Genomic DNA, 13340 nt, shown 5'->3' with positions numbered 1-13340 from the left:
AGTGTGTGTGTGAGTTTAAGATGCAATATTGAACATGCATTTAATGTGATTAAGACGTAAGACACAATGAGTGGAAGCCGACCCACAGATTGAGCGATCTTGGGTGCCTAATACCTTCCCAAGCTGTATCTAAACTCTGAACCAATATGCTGGTAGTAAGATCAGTCCTTTCGCGTAAGGGTGCTATATACATGGTTCCTAGGCCATAAAACTAGGTGGAGACTTCATTTCCATTTTCTTTGCCCCAGTCCACTCAGCCAAGGCGTACTCCCCTCATTACGCCTATAATCCTACAACACAAGTTTGAATACTGCTACTTGATTAGCACGTTTTTGAAATGTTTTCAAGCCTAAAATTGTATTTTGATGATTTTTTTTTTTAAATGTATATTCATGATAAATCATATTCCAAAGTGATAATTAGGATTTTTAAAATAATTAAGTTGAGGATAATCACTTTAAAATCCTATTATCTGACAGTATTTAAATCTCATCAACTCACTTATTTTAATCCCATGCAACATTTTTTTTTTTTTTTAAGACAAAGACTCAACCAATCACAAAAATTCATTTAATTTATTTTAATTAGTGACCAATCAAAATTAATTTCCATTAATTATGCGTGATAGGCTCCACCCAATTAATATGAATGCTGACCATTAAAATTTGATCTTGTGATATCTTTCGATTTGACTGTCCAATTGAGAAACCGAATGTACTGTTGTGATCATTGATATCTCAAGATCATTTTTATGACATGTGATGAATGAGTTAGTAGCTAAAATGTGACCATGATTTTTAAATACATAAAATGACCATCTTACCATATTCCAAGATTAAATAATGGATGCAAAAATGGTGTCTACAGTTGTTGGCCAAGTGCAAGTTGCAATGGTAAGAATTTATGATAAGTAATTAGCCTAATGCGAACTAATGATGTGCAATATAGCATGTCCCCAAGCAGAAATGGGTAATTTTGATTTAATAAGCAATGGTCGAGCAATAATTTGAAGTCTTTTGATAAGTGATTCAACAAAACCATTTTGAGTATTGGGCCCCCAAATCTCAATTGCTCTACCTTATTGGGATTGGGCCCTCAATTTATTTGTTTTTCTTAGGGGATGCTTTTAGCCCACAATGGGAGGTTCCCAGAGCAGTTGTTGGTTATGCTTGTTTGGGCCCCCAAGGTGGTTCACCAAATCTATTTGTAAGCTTCGGTCGAGGATAAGAGCTTTGAGCCAAGCTGCCCCCTTTGATTCCCAAAAGTACTCCTCGCACTCCTTTCATGTTTTCACTCCACCCACCTTCCAACCCCCAATCTATCCCCCTCTTCTCTCTTTTATACTATTTTGTTAATAGGTCCTTCATCATGACAAAATCTTCTACACGTGCATGGGCCCTACTAAATCGAAGGTTAAAGTGACTCCCTGAGTCTATGGCACTGTTCCTCTATTAAATTTGGAATCTGCAACGTGTCCCATCAGTTTGATTATGTCAAACCACTTCATAACTTGTGCCCAATACCAATTAGGGTCCTCGGTGGTGCATGGGCTCTTAGTCGGGAACTAAGGGTTCTAGGCACTGGGCCTTTCGCGGCTTGTCAGTCTTCAGGTCAAATTCACCCCTCTAGTGTGGACGATCCAATGTCCTCAGCCCACCTTCGAGACTGGTTGAACAGAACCCACCTCTAAGAATGGCCCAATGCATGTTTTCCCCCCTTTACAATTATGTATATGGGAAACAGGATGTTCAACATCGATTCCAATTGACATGCAATAGTTATCAAATGCTTAAGATGTAAATTCACCAGTATTATCTAATTGAATTTTTAGAAGATAAAGAAATGGATGGAGAAGATAATATATAAACTTTATTCCTTAAGTGGTCATCCTCATAACTACAATTGATCTTGAATACAAGTGTGTATCTTCTTTTGTAATTAGCTCATATATATATATATATATATATATATATATATTTGTTAAGAGTAGGATGGAGAGAACTCTTAAGAATGCAACATCATGCATTAAATAATATAACTCCATCCCTTTATGAAAGTAACATCACACTCACATAACTTCATGCATTTACAACAAATTTAAGTTCATTGGATTCTTTTGTTTTAATAATATTCGATTTTTGGATGGGTAAAATTTTTCAAACCATCCTTGAAGCTTTGTGGTTCATTATTTATTTATTATTTTTTTTTAGAGAAAAAAATCCCTATCCATTTACGAAGATTCATTATTTACAAAATTTTAAATGGTTTAAACTTCCATATCACGAATTTGATGTTCAAGTTTGTTTCATTTGAAATCTATTCTTAGCAGGTGTGGAAGTATGCGTCACCAAATGCAACAAACAAAATAAAAGGAAATGTAAATTGTAGCATAGTTTTCTGTTAGGCTACAAGAGCGGAATTCCCTACTCTAGAGAAAATTCTAGATACATATAAGCAAGGTTCGGGGCAACAATTAAATTGTGAGAAAACCTCCTTATACTTTAGCCGTAATACACCTCAGGATATCCAAGAGGACATCAAGGACCAGTTTGGGGAAGATATAATCCGGCAATATGAAAAATATTTGGGCCTTCCATCATTAGTGGGAAAGAATAAATTAAAGCAACACCTTTGGTCGGTTGATAGACTACATAACACACTTTCAAGATGGAATGAGAAGCTTTTATCGAATGCAGGTAAAGAAATCCTTGTCAAGATAGTAGCATAAGTAGTCCCAACTTACACTATAAGTGTGTTTAAGCTTCCAAACTCACTTTGCCAAGAGATGAAAAGTATGGTCAGAAAATTTTGGTGGGGACACTCTAATAAGAAGAACAAGATGGCTTGGTTGAGTTGGGAGAAGATGTGCTTATCCAAGGATCAAGGTGGCTTAGGTTTTCAAGATCTAAAGGCCTTTAACCTTGCACTGTTGGCAAAATAGGGATGACAGCTGCAAACCAATACAATCTCACTTGTTCATGGAGTTTTTAAAGCACATTATTTCCCTAGTAACGACTTTCATCACGCAGAACTTGGTAACCGACCTTCTTTTGAATGGCGAAGCATTATGGCAGCCCAAAGCATTATTCAACATAGGCATAGGTGGCAAGTGGGAGATGGGTCATCTATTGATATAAGGAAGGATAAATGACTACCACAACCATCTACTTTTTGCATCACAGTACCACCAATTTGTATGCCACTAGATGTCAAAGTTAATACGCTTATCGACCTTGAAACTCGAGACTAGAAATCGAGCATGGTTAGACACCTCTTTGGCCATGTAGATGCCAGTGCCATGACTATACTAGGTATCCCCCTTAGTTCTAAGCTTCCTAGAGACCGGATTTTGTGTGCCTACACTCCTAAAGGAAACTTTACAGTTAGAAGTATAAAAACAGAATACTTGTATTATATTTTCTGCATCTTTACAAGAGAATTTACATCAATATATAGCTATACAAGAAGATGAATTATAGGAGTGGTTAATTACAGAATAGAGAGATTTTAGGGAGAGAGATTATAGTAGTAATTACATATTCAAATTCAAATTTGAATTGAAGAGAGATTTGTGGAACGGTTACTATTACAGCTCAAGTATGTGAGTTGGACTTGTGAGCTGTGATAGGCCCCCTCAAGCTCAACGGTCTTGGTGAGACAGTGAGCTTGTTGCAAAGAAGCGTGTATCGTGCTATGCCAAGAGGTTTAGTCATGATGTCTGCAGTTTGATCCCGAGATGAGATGAAGCGAATATTAATGTCCTTATTGGCTACTTTTTCATGTACAAAGTGAAAATCAATTTCAATACGTTTCATGCAGGCATGAAAGATGGGGTTGGCAGTGAGATAAGTAGCACCAAGATTGTCACACCATAAGATTGGTGGTTTGGCAAGAGAAACTTGCAGTTCTTTAAGGAGAGATTGTATCCATGTGACTTCAGCAGTAGCATAAGCAATACCATGGTATTCAGATTTAGTGCTAGACTTTGAAACATTGGCTTGCTTTTTGGAGCTCAAAGAAATAAGATTTGGACCAAGGTAGAGACAATGGCCACTTTGAGAGTGACGATCATCTGGACAACCAGCCCAATCGGCATCTATGAATGCATAAATTGGATGTTGGTAGAAGGCTTAGGGTGCGTTTGAATCGACTTCAAACGCATTCCGGAAATGATTTTCCGGAAAATAGTGTGTTTGGTTGGTCCGGAAAATTCTATTTTCCGGAAATTGAAATCCGTTGACCGAAAAAAAACGCCTTTGACCACGGAAATCAATTACCGGCTCTATTTTCACTTCAAAGGATTTCCGGAAAAGAGAGAGAGAGAGAGAGAGAGCGCGCGCGCGCGAGGGAGAAGACCAGTAACGGCGCGATCTCCAGTCCTAAGACCAGTCCGACGGCGCGATCTCGCGAAGCGTCGATCGCGAACGCGAGATCGCGCCGTCGCGAGATCGCGACGTTGATCGCGATCTTGCCTTCGCGAGATCGCGCCGGATCGAGATCGCGATCAACGGTGCGATCTCGCGAAGCGTCGATCGCGATCTCGCGAACGCGAGATCGCGCCGTCGCGAGATCGCGACGTTGATCGCGATCTCGCCTTCGCGAGATTGCGCCGGCGAGATCGCGATCGCGCGATCTGGATTTGGGTTTTCTGGGTTTGGTTTTGCCCCTGGATTTGTGTTTTCCTTTCTTCTTTTCCAAACACTAGAAAATGTTTTCCGGAAAATTTTTTGAAATGCAACCAAACACACACAAATATTTTCCTTTTCCAGAAATTAACATTTCCGAAAAATATGTATTTTCCGGAAAACGTTTTACGGCAACCAAACACAGCCTTAATGAGGATTTCATGATCAATAGTGAACTTTAAATATCAAAGGATTTGTTTGATTACTGTCCAATGAACATCAGTTGGCTGCTGCATATATTGACAAACCTTATTGACTGAAAAACTAATATCAGGTCTTGTGAAGGTGAGGTATTGGAGGGCACCAACTGTGCTTTGATATAAAGTGACATCTTGGAAAGGATCACCAACATTCTTGGACAATTTGAGATTGCTTGCCATGGGTGTGTGACATGGTTTAGCTTGGTCCATTTTGGTTTTGAGGAGCAGATCAAGAATGTACTTTTGTTGAGATAAGAAGAGCTCGTGGGGTCCTCTAGTGGCTTCAATTCCCAAAAAGTAATTAAGTGAGCCAAGGTCTTTGATAGAGAAGGCTTGATGAAGAGCTTGAATCATTTGTTGAATGAGCACAATAGAAGATCCTGTAAGTATAATATCATCTACATATACTAGTAGATAAAGAATACCACTAGATGATGCTTTGATAAAGAGAGATGTATTAGATTTATCTCCATAAAATCCATACTGAACCAGAAAGGTGTGTACCTTATTGTACCAAGCACGAGGAGCTTGTTTGAGCCCATAGAGAGATTTGTGCAATTGACAAACAAAATTAGGAGCATTGGGATCTACAAAGCCAGGTGGCTACTGCATGTAGACTTCTTCATTAAGTGTTCCATGAAGAAATGCATTTTGAACATCTAGTTGATATATGTGTCAACCATTTGAGATTACCAAGGATAGAACAAGGCGAATAGTGCAAGGTTTGATAACCGAACTGAAGGTTTCTTGAAAATCAATACCTTCCCTTTGATGAAATCCTTTTGCAATAAGACGAGCTTTGTACCTCTCTATGGTTCCATCAGCCTTACGTTTGATACGAAAGACCCATTTGCATCCAACAATATTCTGATGAGAGCGGGCTGGGACCAATGACCAGGTCTTATTTTTTAACAATGCATTTATTTCTTCAACCATTGCGTTCCTCCATTTTGGATCTTTGTTAGCAGTGGTGAAGCATGTAGGCTCAATGTCTTGAGGTGGAAGAGGATGTTTGGTTGAGATGAGTGCTTTGGGTTTGGAAATTCCATTTTTGGAATGGGTAATCATAGGATGAACGGGAGTTGTTGTAGGTGGGTGATAAGAATTAGGTTCAAGCAAATTTGGTGGAGAGGTTGTAGAAGGAGGGGTTTGAGATGCTGGTTGAAGGATAGGCTGAGGTGGAGGAGAAGGAATTGGTGTAGGTAATAAGCCAGGTTCTTGTGAGGGTGGTAGAAGATGGTTAGTGAGAATAGGCTGGGAAGAAGGGACAGATGGTGTAGATGTGGTGGCTTGTGTATTTTGGTGGAAGGGAAATTTGTTCTCATTAAAGATTACATGTTGGGAAATGTAAATGCGACCTGTGGGAATGTGAAGGCATCTATACCCCTTGTGAGCTGCACTATAGCCAAGAAACACACATGAAAGTGAGCGATAAACAAGCTTATGAGCATTATAAGCACAAAGGTAAGGAAAACATTCACATCCAAACACTTTAAGAAACGTATAATCTGGCTTTGTTTTGAAAAGAATTTCATGTGGGCTTTTGTTTTGAAGAACATGAGTTGGTAACCTATTGAGGAGATACACAGCTGTATGAAAGGCATCATCCCAATAAGAAAGTGGGATAGAGGCTGTGGCCATGAGTGTAAGTCCAATTTCAACTATATGACGGTGGCGTCTTTCAGCAAGTCCATTATGTTCTTGTGTGTGTGGGCATGAAATGCGGTGTTCAATGCCATAATTTTCAAGTATGGATTTGAGTTTTTGGTATTCAGCACCACCATCAGTTGAAGTCTTTTAATTTTATGGCCAAGAAGATTCTCAACTTTGGATTTAAAGTGAAGAAAAACTTTTTGAACGTCTGATTTTAATTTAAGAGGAAAAATCCAAATGAAGCGAATGTAAACATCAAGAAAATGAATGTAATATCAAAATTGATTATTAGAAATGACAGGAGATGGACCCCAAATATCACTAACAACTAGTTCCAATGGGATTTTGTAAACAGTGGAGCTAGATGGAAAAGATAACTTATGACTCTTTCCTAAGGGACAAAAAGAACAAAAAGAACAAAAAGACTCTCTTTTATTTTTAAGAGGTAGAGAATTGTGAGAGACAACTTGATGAACAATACGCATCATGGGATGACCAAGTCTTCTATGCTAAGTATCAAAGGAAGAACATTTTCCAATGAACACAGAGGGAGTGGAGTGGCTATTAGTGTGCTTCAAGCAGTATAATCCGCCTTTATTCGGTTCGCGCAAAAGTTCCTTCCCCGACTGTATATCCTTAACAACAAAAAAACTTGGGCGAAATTCAAAATAAACATTATTATCATGAGTAAATTGAGAGACAGAGAGTAAATTTTGAGTAATAGATGGCACATGTAGAATTTTGTTTAGGAGAAGAGATTTATGAGGAGTTTGGATTAAGGAAGAACCAGTATGGAGGATACGCAAACCTGTCCCATCGCCTACTTTAATTGTGTCTGGTCCTTGATACTCACAATGAGAATTCAAGTTTTGGAGGTCAGCAGTCACATGATTGGTAGCGCCAGAGTCTGGGTACCAATTTGGATCATAAAGGTGCTCTGTTGTGGCTACAAGAGCTGATGGTGTAGTGGAATTATTGTTGTTGTAGGAGTGATCAAAGCGATACCAGCATTAGGCAGCTTGGTGATTGGATCGATTGCAAAGCTGACATATGACTGATGAACATGCACCTGATTGATTTGCAACAGGTTGATTTGGGCTCCTTGTGAACCCAGCATGTCCTCGTCCACGTCCATGGCCATGTCCCTTACCACGTCCATTAAAACGAGAAGAGGAGTTGGCAATGTTAGCTTGAGGCTTAGGAGAAAAGGAGATCTGTGCATTGTTAATGTGCATCTCTTGGTTAAGAAGCATGGCATTAAGATCTTCCAAGGACAAATCATTTGATCTGGTTGTCACTGAGGTGACAAACGACTCATACTCGGGAGATAGACCACCAAGAATGTGAAGAATGAGATCAGGTTCTGGTATTGGCTGAGCAGCGGTAGCTAAACTGTCAGCTAAGGATTTGATTTTTTTGAAGATAGTCTATCATGGACAGATTACCTTTCTTGGTAGTTTGTAATTCAAGCTTGAGTTGCATGATGCGAGCTCGAGATTTTGAGGCAAACATATGGTCTAAAGTTAGGATGCACGGACGCGGCTCCAGACCCAGTGCACCCATGTCCGACTCGGCAGGATGCGGCGACACGGGAGGGACGCCGTTGACCGCGCGTCCGTGTCACGTCGGGTCGCGTCCTGCCACGTGGATTTCCCGACTTGCGTCAACGCGGCTCAAATCGGGCCGACTCGGGCCGTATTGGTCGTATTGGCTAAAATCGCCGAAATGGCCGGTTCAAGTCGAAATGGCCGAGTCAGGCCGAAATTCAAAAAAAAAGGTGCAAATGCACCGTTTGAACTTAACCTAAAACCTAGGACTCTCTCACACACTCTCACTTCGTCCAAACACTCAATCTCACTCCGTCCCTCATCTCTCCTCTTCTCTTCTCTGTGCTCTGAGCTCTCTGCGGGTGCGGTGTGCTCGGCTTCAGCCTTCAGGTGTGCTCTCTCTTCTCTTCTCTTGAATTGTTACTCTCTATTTTTTACGATTTCTCTCTTTCAAATTGCTTAGAAATGAATTTGTGAATTGGAAAATTTGTGTGCTTGACTGCTTGTTGTGTTTTTTTGCTTGTTTTTTCAGTTCTTGTGGGAGTTAAAGGGTTTTGTTATTAATATGGCTGCTGTGATTTACAAATTTTATCAGTTAGGATAAGAATCCTAACTGATAAAATTTGTAAATCAGTTAGGATAAGATAGGATTCAGAAGTGATTTGTGAACCTGTGATTTGTGAATCTTAGTTTCTTTTCAATCTTAGTTTTATTTAGTTAATAGTTATTATTATTACTCATTGTGATTTGTGAATCTGTGAACTTGGGTTTGATTTATCACTAATTTATTTAGTTAATAGTTATTATTTGTAGGTTAAATTGAATCTATTGAATTTGCAATGGACGAAGTTACTAGCACAGAAAGTTCACCTTCATCTAATCAAGAAGTGCCAAATGATGAATCTCCTCTTTGACAGTATGTGACTAAAGTAGAAAAACCACCTGGTGCTTCTGTTAAATCAGGTGGAAACACATACTTTAAGTGCAACTATTGTGATATAGTTTTTATGGGATCCTATTCTAGGGTTAAGGTTCATTTATTACAAATTTTTGGCAAAGGTATTAGAGCATGTATTAAGGTGACAAAGAGCCATAGGCTAGAAATGCAGCGAATGCATGATCAAGTTGAGAATGATAAGTTAGAGAGACAACAGAGAAGTCAAATTCCCTTACCCCCACCTCCCCTAGGCCGTAGGATACCTCTTTCTCCATTTCGGAGACAGGAAGGGAGTGATAGTAGTCATAGTACAAATTCGGTTGATGCTAAAAGGAGGAAGGTGACTATGAATTCTACTTTGGAGAAAGCATTCTAGAATAATGCTAGACATGATTTGGATGGCAGAATTGCTAGGATGTTTTACACCGGTGGGCTTCCGTTTAACTTTGCAAGGAACCCATATTATTGTAGTTCCTATGCATTTGCCGCTACCCATAGCATTCCGGGTTATCTTCCTCCTGGATACAATGCCTTGAGAACAACACTTTTGCAAAAAGAAAGAGCTCATGTTGAAAGACTTTTGAAACTAATTAAGGACTCTCGGCTTAAAAATGGTGTAAGTATAGTTTCTGATGGATGGTTAGATCCACAAAGGAGGCCTCTTTTTAATATTATGGCTGTATCAGATGGGGGTCCAGTGTTTATAAAGGCAATTGATGGGTCAGGTGAGTTCAAAGACAAACATTATATTGCTGGGGTGTTGAAGGATGCTATAAAAGAGATTGGACATGAAAAAGTTGTCCAAGTCATCACTAATAATGCTAATGTGATGAAGTCTGCTAGAGCTCTTATTGAAGGTGAGTATCCTAAAATATTTTGGACACCTTGTGTTGTCCACACTCTCAATCTAGCTTTGAAGAATATTTGTGCAGCAAAAAACACTGAAAAGAATGAAGTTACATATGAGGAATGTAGTTGGATTACACGTGTTGCTGATGATGCATCCTTCATACGTGTTTTTATCATGAACTATTCAATGAGGTTGGCAATGTTTAATGAATTTTGTCCATTAAAACTGCTCCAAGTTGCTGATACTAGATTTGCTTTGGTGGTTGTAATGTTGAAAAGGTTGAAGTTGATAAAAAGATGCCTTCAAGCCATGGCTATTAGTGACCAATGGGTTTCTTATAGGGAGGATGATGTTGGAAAAGCTCAAAAAGTGAAAAATATGATTCTAAGTGATCTTTGGTGGGATAATATTGATTATATCCTTGAATTCACAGCACCCATTTATGATATGCTACGAATAGTCGACACAGATAAGCCTTGTCTTCATCTTGTGTATGAGATGTGGGATTCAATGATAGAGAAGGTGAAGGCAATAATATATCGGCATGAAGGCTTGGAAGATGATCAGTATAGCTCATTTTGGGGTGTGGTGTATGACATACTCATTGATCGATGGACTAAAAATTGTACACCATTACATTGCTTGGCTCATTCCTTAAATCCTAAGTAAGTACATTTATTCTTTATTTTCCTTAGTTCACCCTTTTAGTAAAACACACGTTTCATCTATATTTGTTTTTTAATCTTTAACTAGGTATTACTCCATTGAATGGCTTTCGGCGAATCCAAAACGCATCCCTCCACATCGGGATCATGAAATTTCTATGGAAAGAAGCAAGTGTTTGGAGCGATACTTTGAAGATGAGAATGACTTAACGGTGGTGAAGTTTGAGTTTGCTAAATTTTCAGGAGGGAGGTTTCCTTTACCAGGTGCCTTGATAGATAGGTGGGCCTTACAACATTTGGTTTGGTGGTAATACCATGGCTTCGCATTTCCAACTCTTCAAACCCTTGCCCTTAAACTTCTTGGACAACCTTGCTCATCCTCATGTGTTGAGAGAAATTAGAGCACATACAAATTCATTCATTTCTTAAAAAGAAACAAAATGGCTCCTGCACGCGCTGAGGATTTGGTATATGTGCATTCTAATCTTCGACTCTTGTCAAGGCGCAATGAAGAGTACATACATACAGCAACAAAGATGTGGGATATTGCAGGAGACTCTTGGAATGAGAGCGACATACATGGAGGAGCTGGAATTCTTGAGAATGCAGCTCTTACACTTGATGAGCCAGAGTTGGAGGCCATGGTTATTGGGAATGTTAACACTAGTGCTACTACTAGTGAAAGTGAAGTTCGAAGTGAAGCTATTGATCTTGAGGATGATGATCTTAGTGTTTGATTGTCTTGTTGATTATCTTTTATTTTGTTTTAGTTTCAAACTTATGAGTTGTATTCTAATTTCCGAACATCATGAAATGTTTTAGTTTCAATCTTGTGGATTGTATTTAATTTATGAACATCATGTTTTAGTTATTATCTACTATTGCTCTTAAATTTGGTATTTGTTTATATAATGTGAAAGAGTATGCTTAGCAATATATTAAAAATATATTGTAAAAATATTTTTAATAATTTTTTAATCGCCGAGTCCCGCCGCACCTGTACCCACCTTTTTCAAAAATTGTCGAGTCTCGCATCCACACCCGAGTCTCGAAACGCACCCGTGCTTCATAGGCCTTGCCATACAGAGGCTGAGGTTGAGAGACTAGTAGCTTGTGCCAGTACTGGTTCAGTGAGGGATGAAAGGATCCATCCAAGAAGAATGTTGTCTTGTTTTTGCCAAGTAATGTAGTTGGGATTGATGGTGGTATCCGTTGATGAAAGGAATTTTGGAGGGCAAGGGAGTGCACCACTTACATAGCCTTCCAATTCATAGCCTCTGAGAAGTGGAAGAAATTGGGCTCGCCAAAGAAGAAAATTTTGTTGGTCAAGTTTTAAAGAGACAAAATGATTGATATTGATAGGAGTGGAAGAATTTGTTGAGAAGGGATTGTTGGAAGAAGGTGGCCATTGTACCGCTGGGTATACAAGGCTCTGATATCATACAAAAACAGAATACTTGTATTATATTTTCTGCATCTTTACAAGAGAATTTACATCAATATATAGCTATACAAGAAGAGGAATTATAGGAGTGGTTAATTACAGAATAGAGAGATTTTAGGGAGAGAGATTATAGGAGTAATTACATATTCAAATTCAAATTTTAATTGAAGAGAGATTTGTGGAACGGTTACTATTACAACTCAAGTATGTGAGCTAGACTTGTGAGCTGTGATAAGAAGTGCATACAAGGTGGTTGCATATTTGTCCTCCAACCCAAGCCCAGGTGGGTCCTCCAATGACCAAGGTCAACGGAATTTCTAGAAATGGCTGTGGAGCCTCAACATACTCAACAAAATCAAGTCTTTTGCATGGAGGGCGTGCAAAAATATTGTCCTCACAAAGGTTAATCTGTGCCATAGACGAATAATTGATGACCCTACCTGTGAAGCTTGTGGCACGGCAGCGAAGAATGGTGGACATCTTTTCTAGGATTGCGAAACGGCATGTGAAGTTTGGGAACTATCATGCATTTCTTTTGATCCCAGGGGAGCTCACTTGATGGAGTTTGAAGACTTGCTTTAGCATGCAAAAAATATCCAAAACATGGATGATAATATGCTAGGCCTAATTGTCACAATTGCTTGGAGTATGTGGTTCAGCCGTAATGAAGTAAGGCAGGGCAAGCCTCGACAACAAAACTCGTCGATTCCACACAAAGCTCGGTTTCTAATGGAGGAATTTCAGTTAGCAAAATTCAAGGTGACTTTGCCCGTGTGTCATGATAACATACAATGGAGCCCTCCTAGAGCACCGTGGTACAAAATCAAAGTGGATGGTGCAGTTTTTCAAGCTTCACAGTCGGCAGGAATGGGGGTAGTTATACAGGATCATGAGGGGAGGGTAGAGGCATCAATAAGCAAGAACTTTCAACGACCTTTTGGGCTGCTTGAGGATGAGGCTATGGCTTTGGAGGAGGGAGTGCTATTTCCGTGGGATGCAGGTATTTTGGATGCCATGTTTGAGTGTGACTCCAAGATAATCTTTGATGCTATGATTAGGGTCAGGGAACCTCCAGTCAATGTCTTAAACATTGTTTTGGGGTACAGGAAAAATTGAAGGAATTCAGAATGGTGCAACTGAACCACATGAAGTGAAAGGTAAACTAGCATGCACATGACTTGGGTTAATATGCCAAATATATCGACATTATGTAACTTGAATAAAGGAAAATCCTAGTATTCTTGAAGCCATTTTGGCTCAAGATGTATTGAATTTATCTCCTTCTTAATGAAAGTTACAGCTTCTTATCAAAAAAGAAAAGGAAAGGAAATGTAAAGTTTAGTTTGTAAACAAATTACC

The 13340-nt window shown here is 39.1% G+C and overlaps 1 protein-coding gene across 1 annotated transcript; it reads left to right on the top strand.

Moving 5' to 3' along the window:
• Positions 1-9437: 9437 nt before the first annotated feature.
• On the top strand, positions 9438-10848 carry LOC126721716 (uncharacterized). Its single transcript, XM_050424780.1, has 2 exons — positions 9438-10537; positions 10626-10848. The coding sequence occupies exons 1-2, from the start codon at positions 9438-9440 to the stop codon at positions 10846-10848; spliced, it is 1323 nt and encodes a 440-aa protein (XP_050280737.1).
• Positions 10849-13340: the final 2492 nt, after the last annotated feature.

This window comes from Quercus robur, chromosome 4 (genome assembly GCF_932294415.1).
Source record: "Quercus robur chromosome 4, dhQueRobu3.1, whole genome shotgun sequence".
Taxonomy (NCBI): domain Eukaryota; kingdom Viridiplantae; phylum Streptophyta; class Magnoliopsida; order Fagales; family Fagaceae; genus Quercus; species Quercus robur.
Note: the sequence above shows the minus strand (reverse complement) of the source record. Positions and strands in the feature narration are given on the sequence as shown.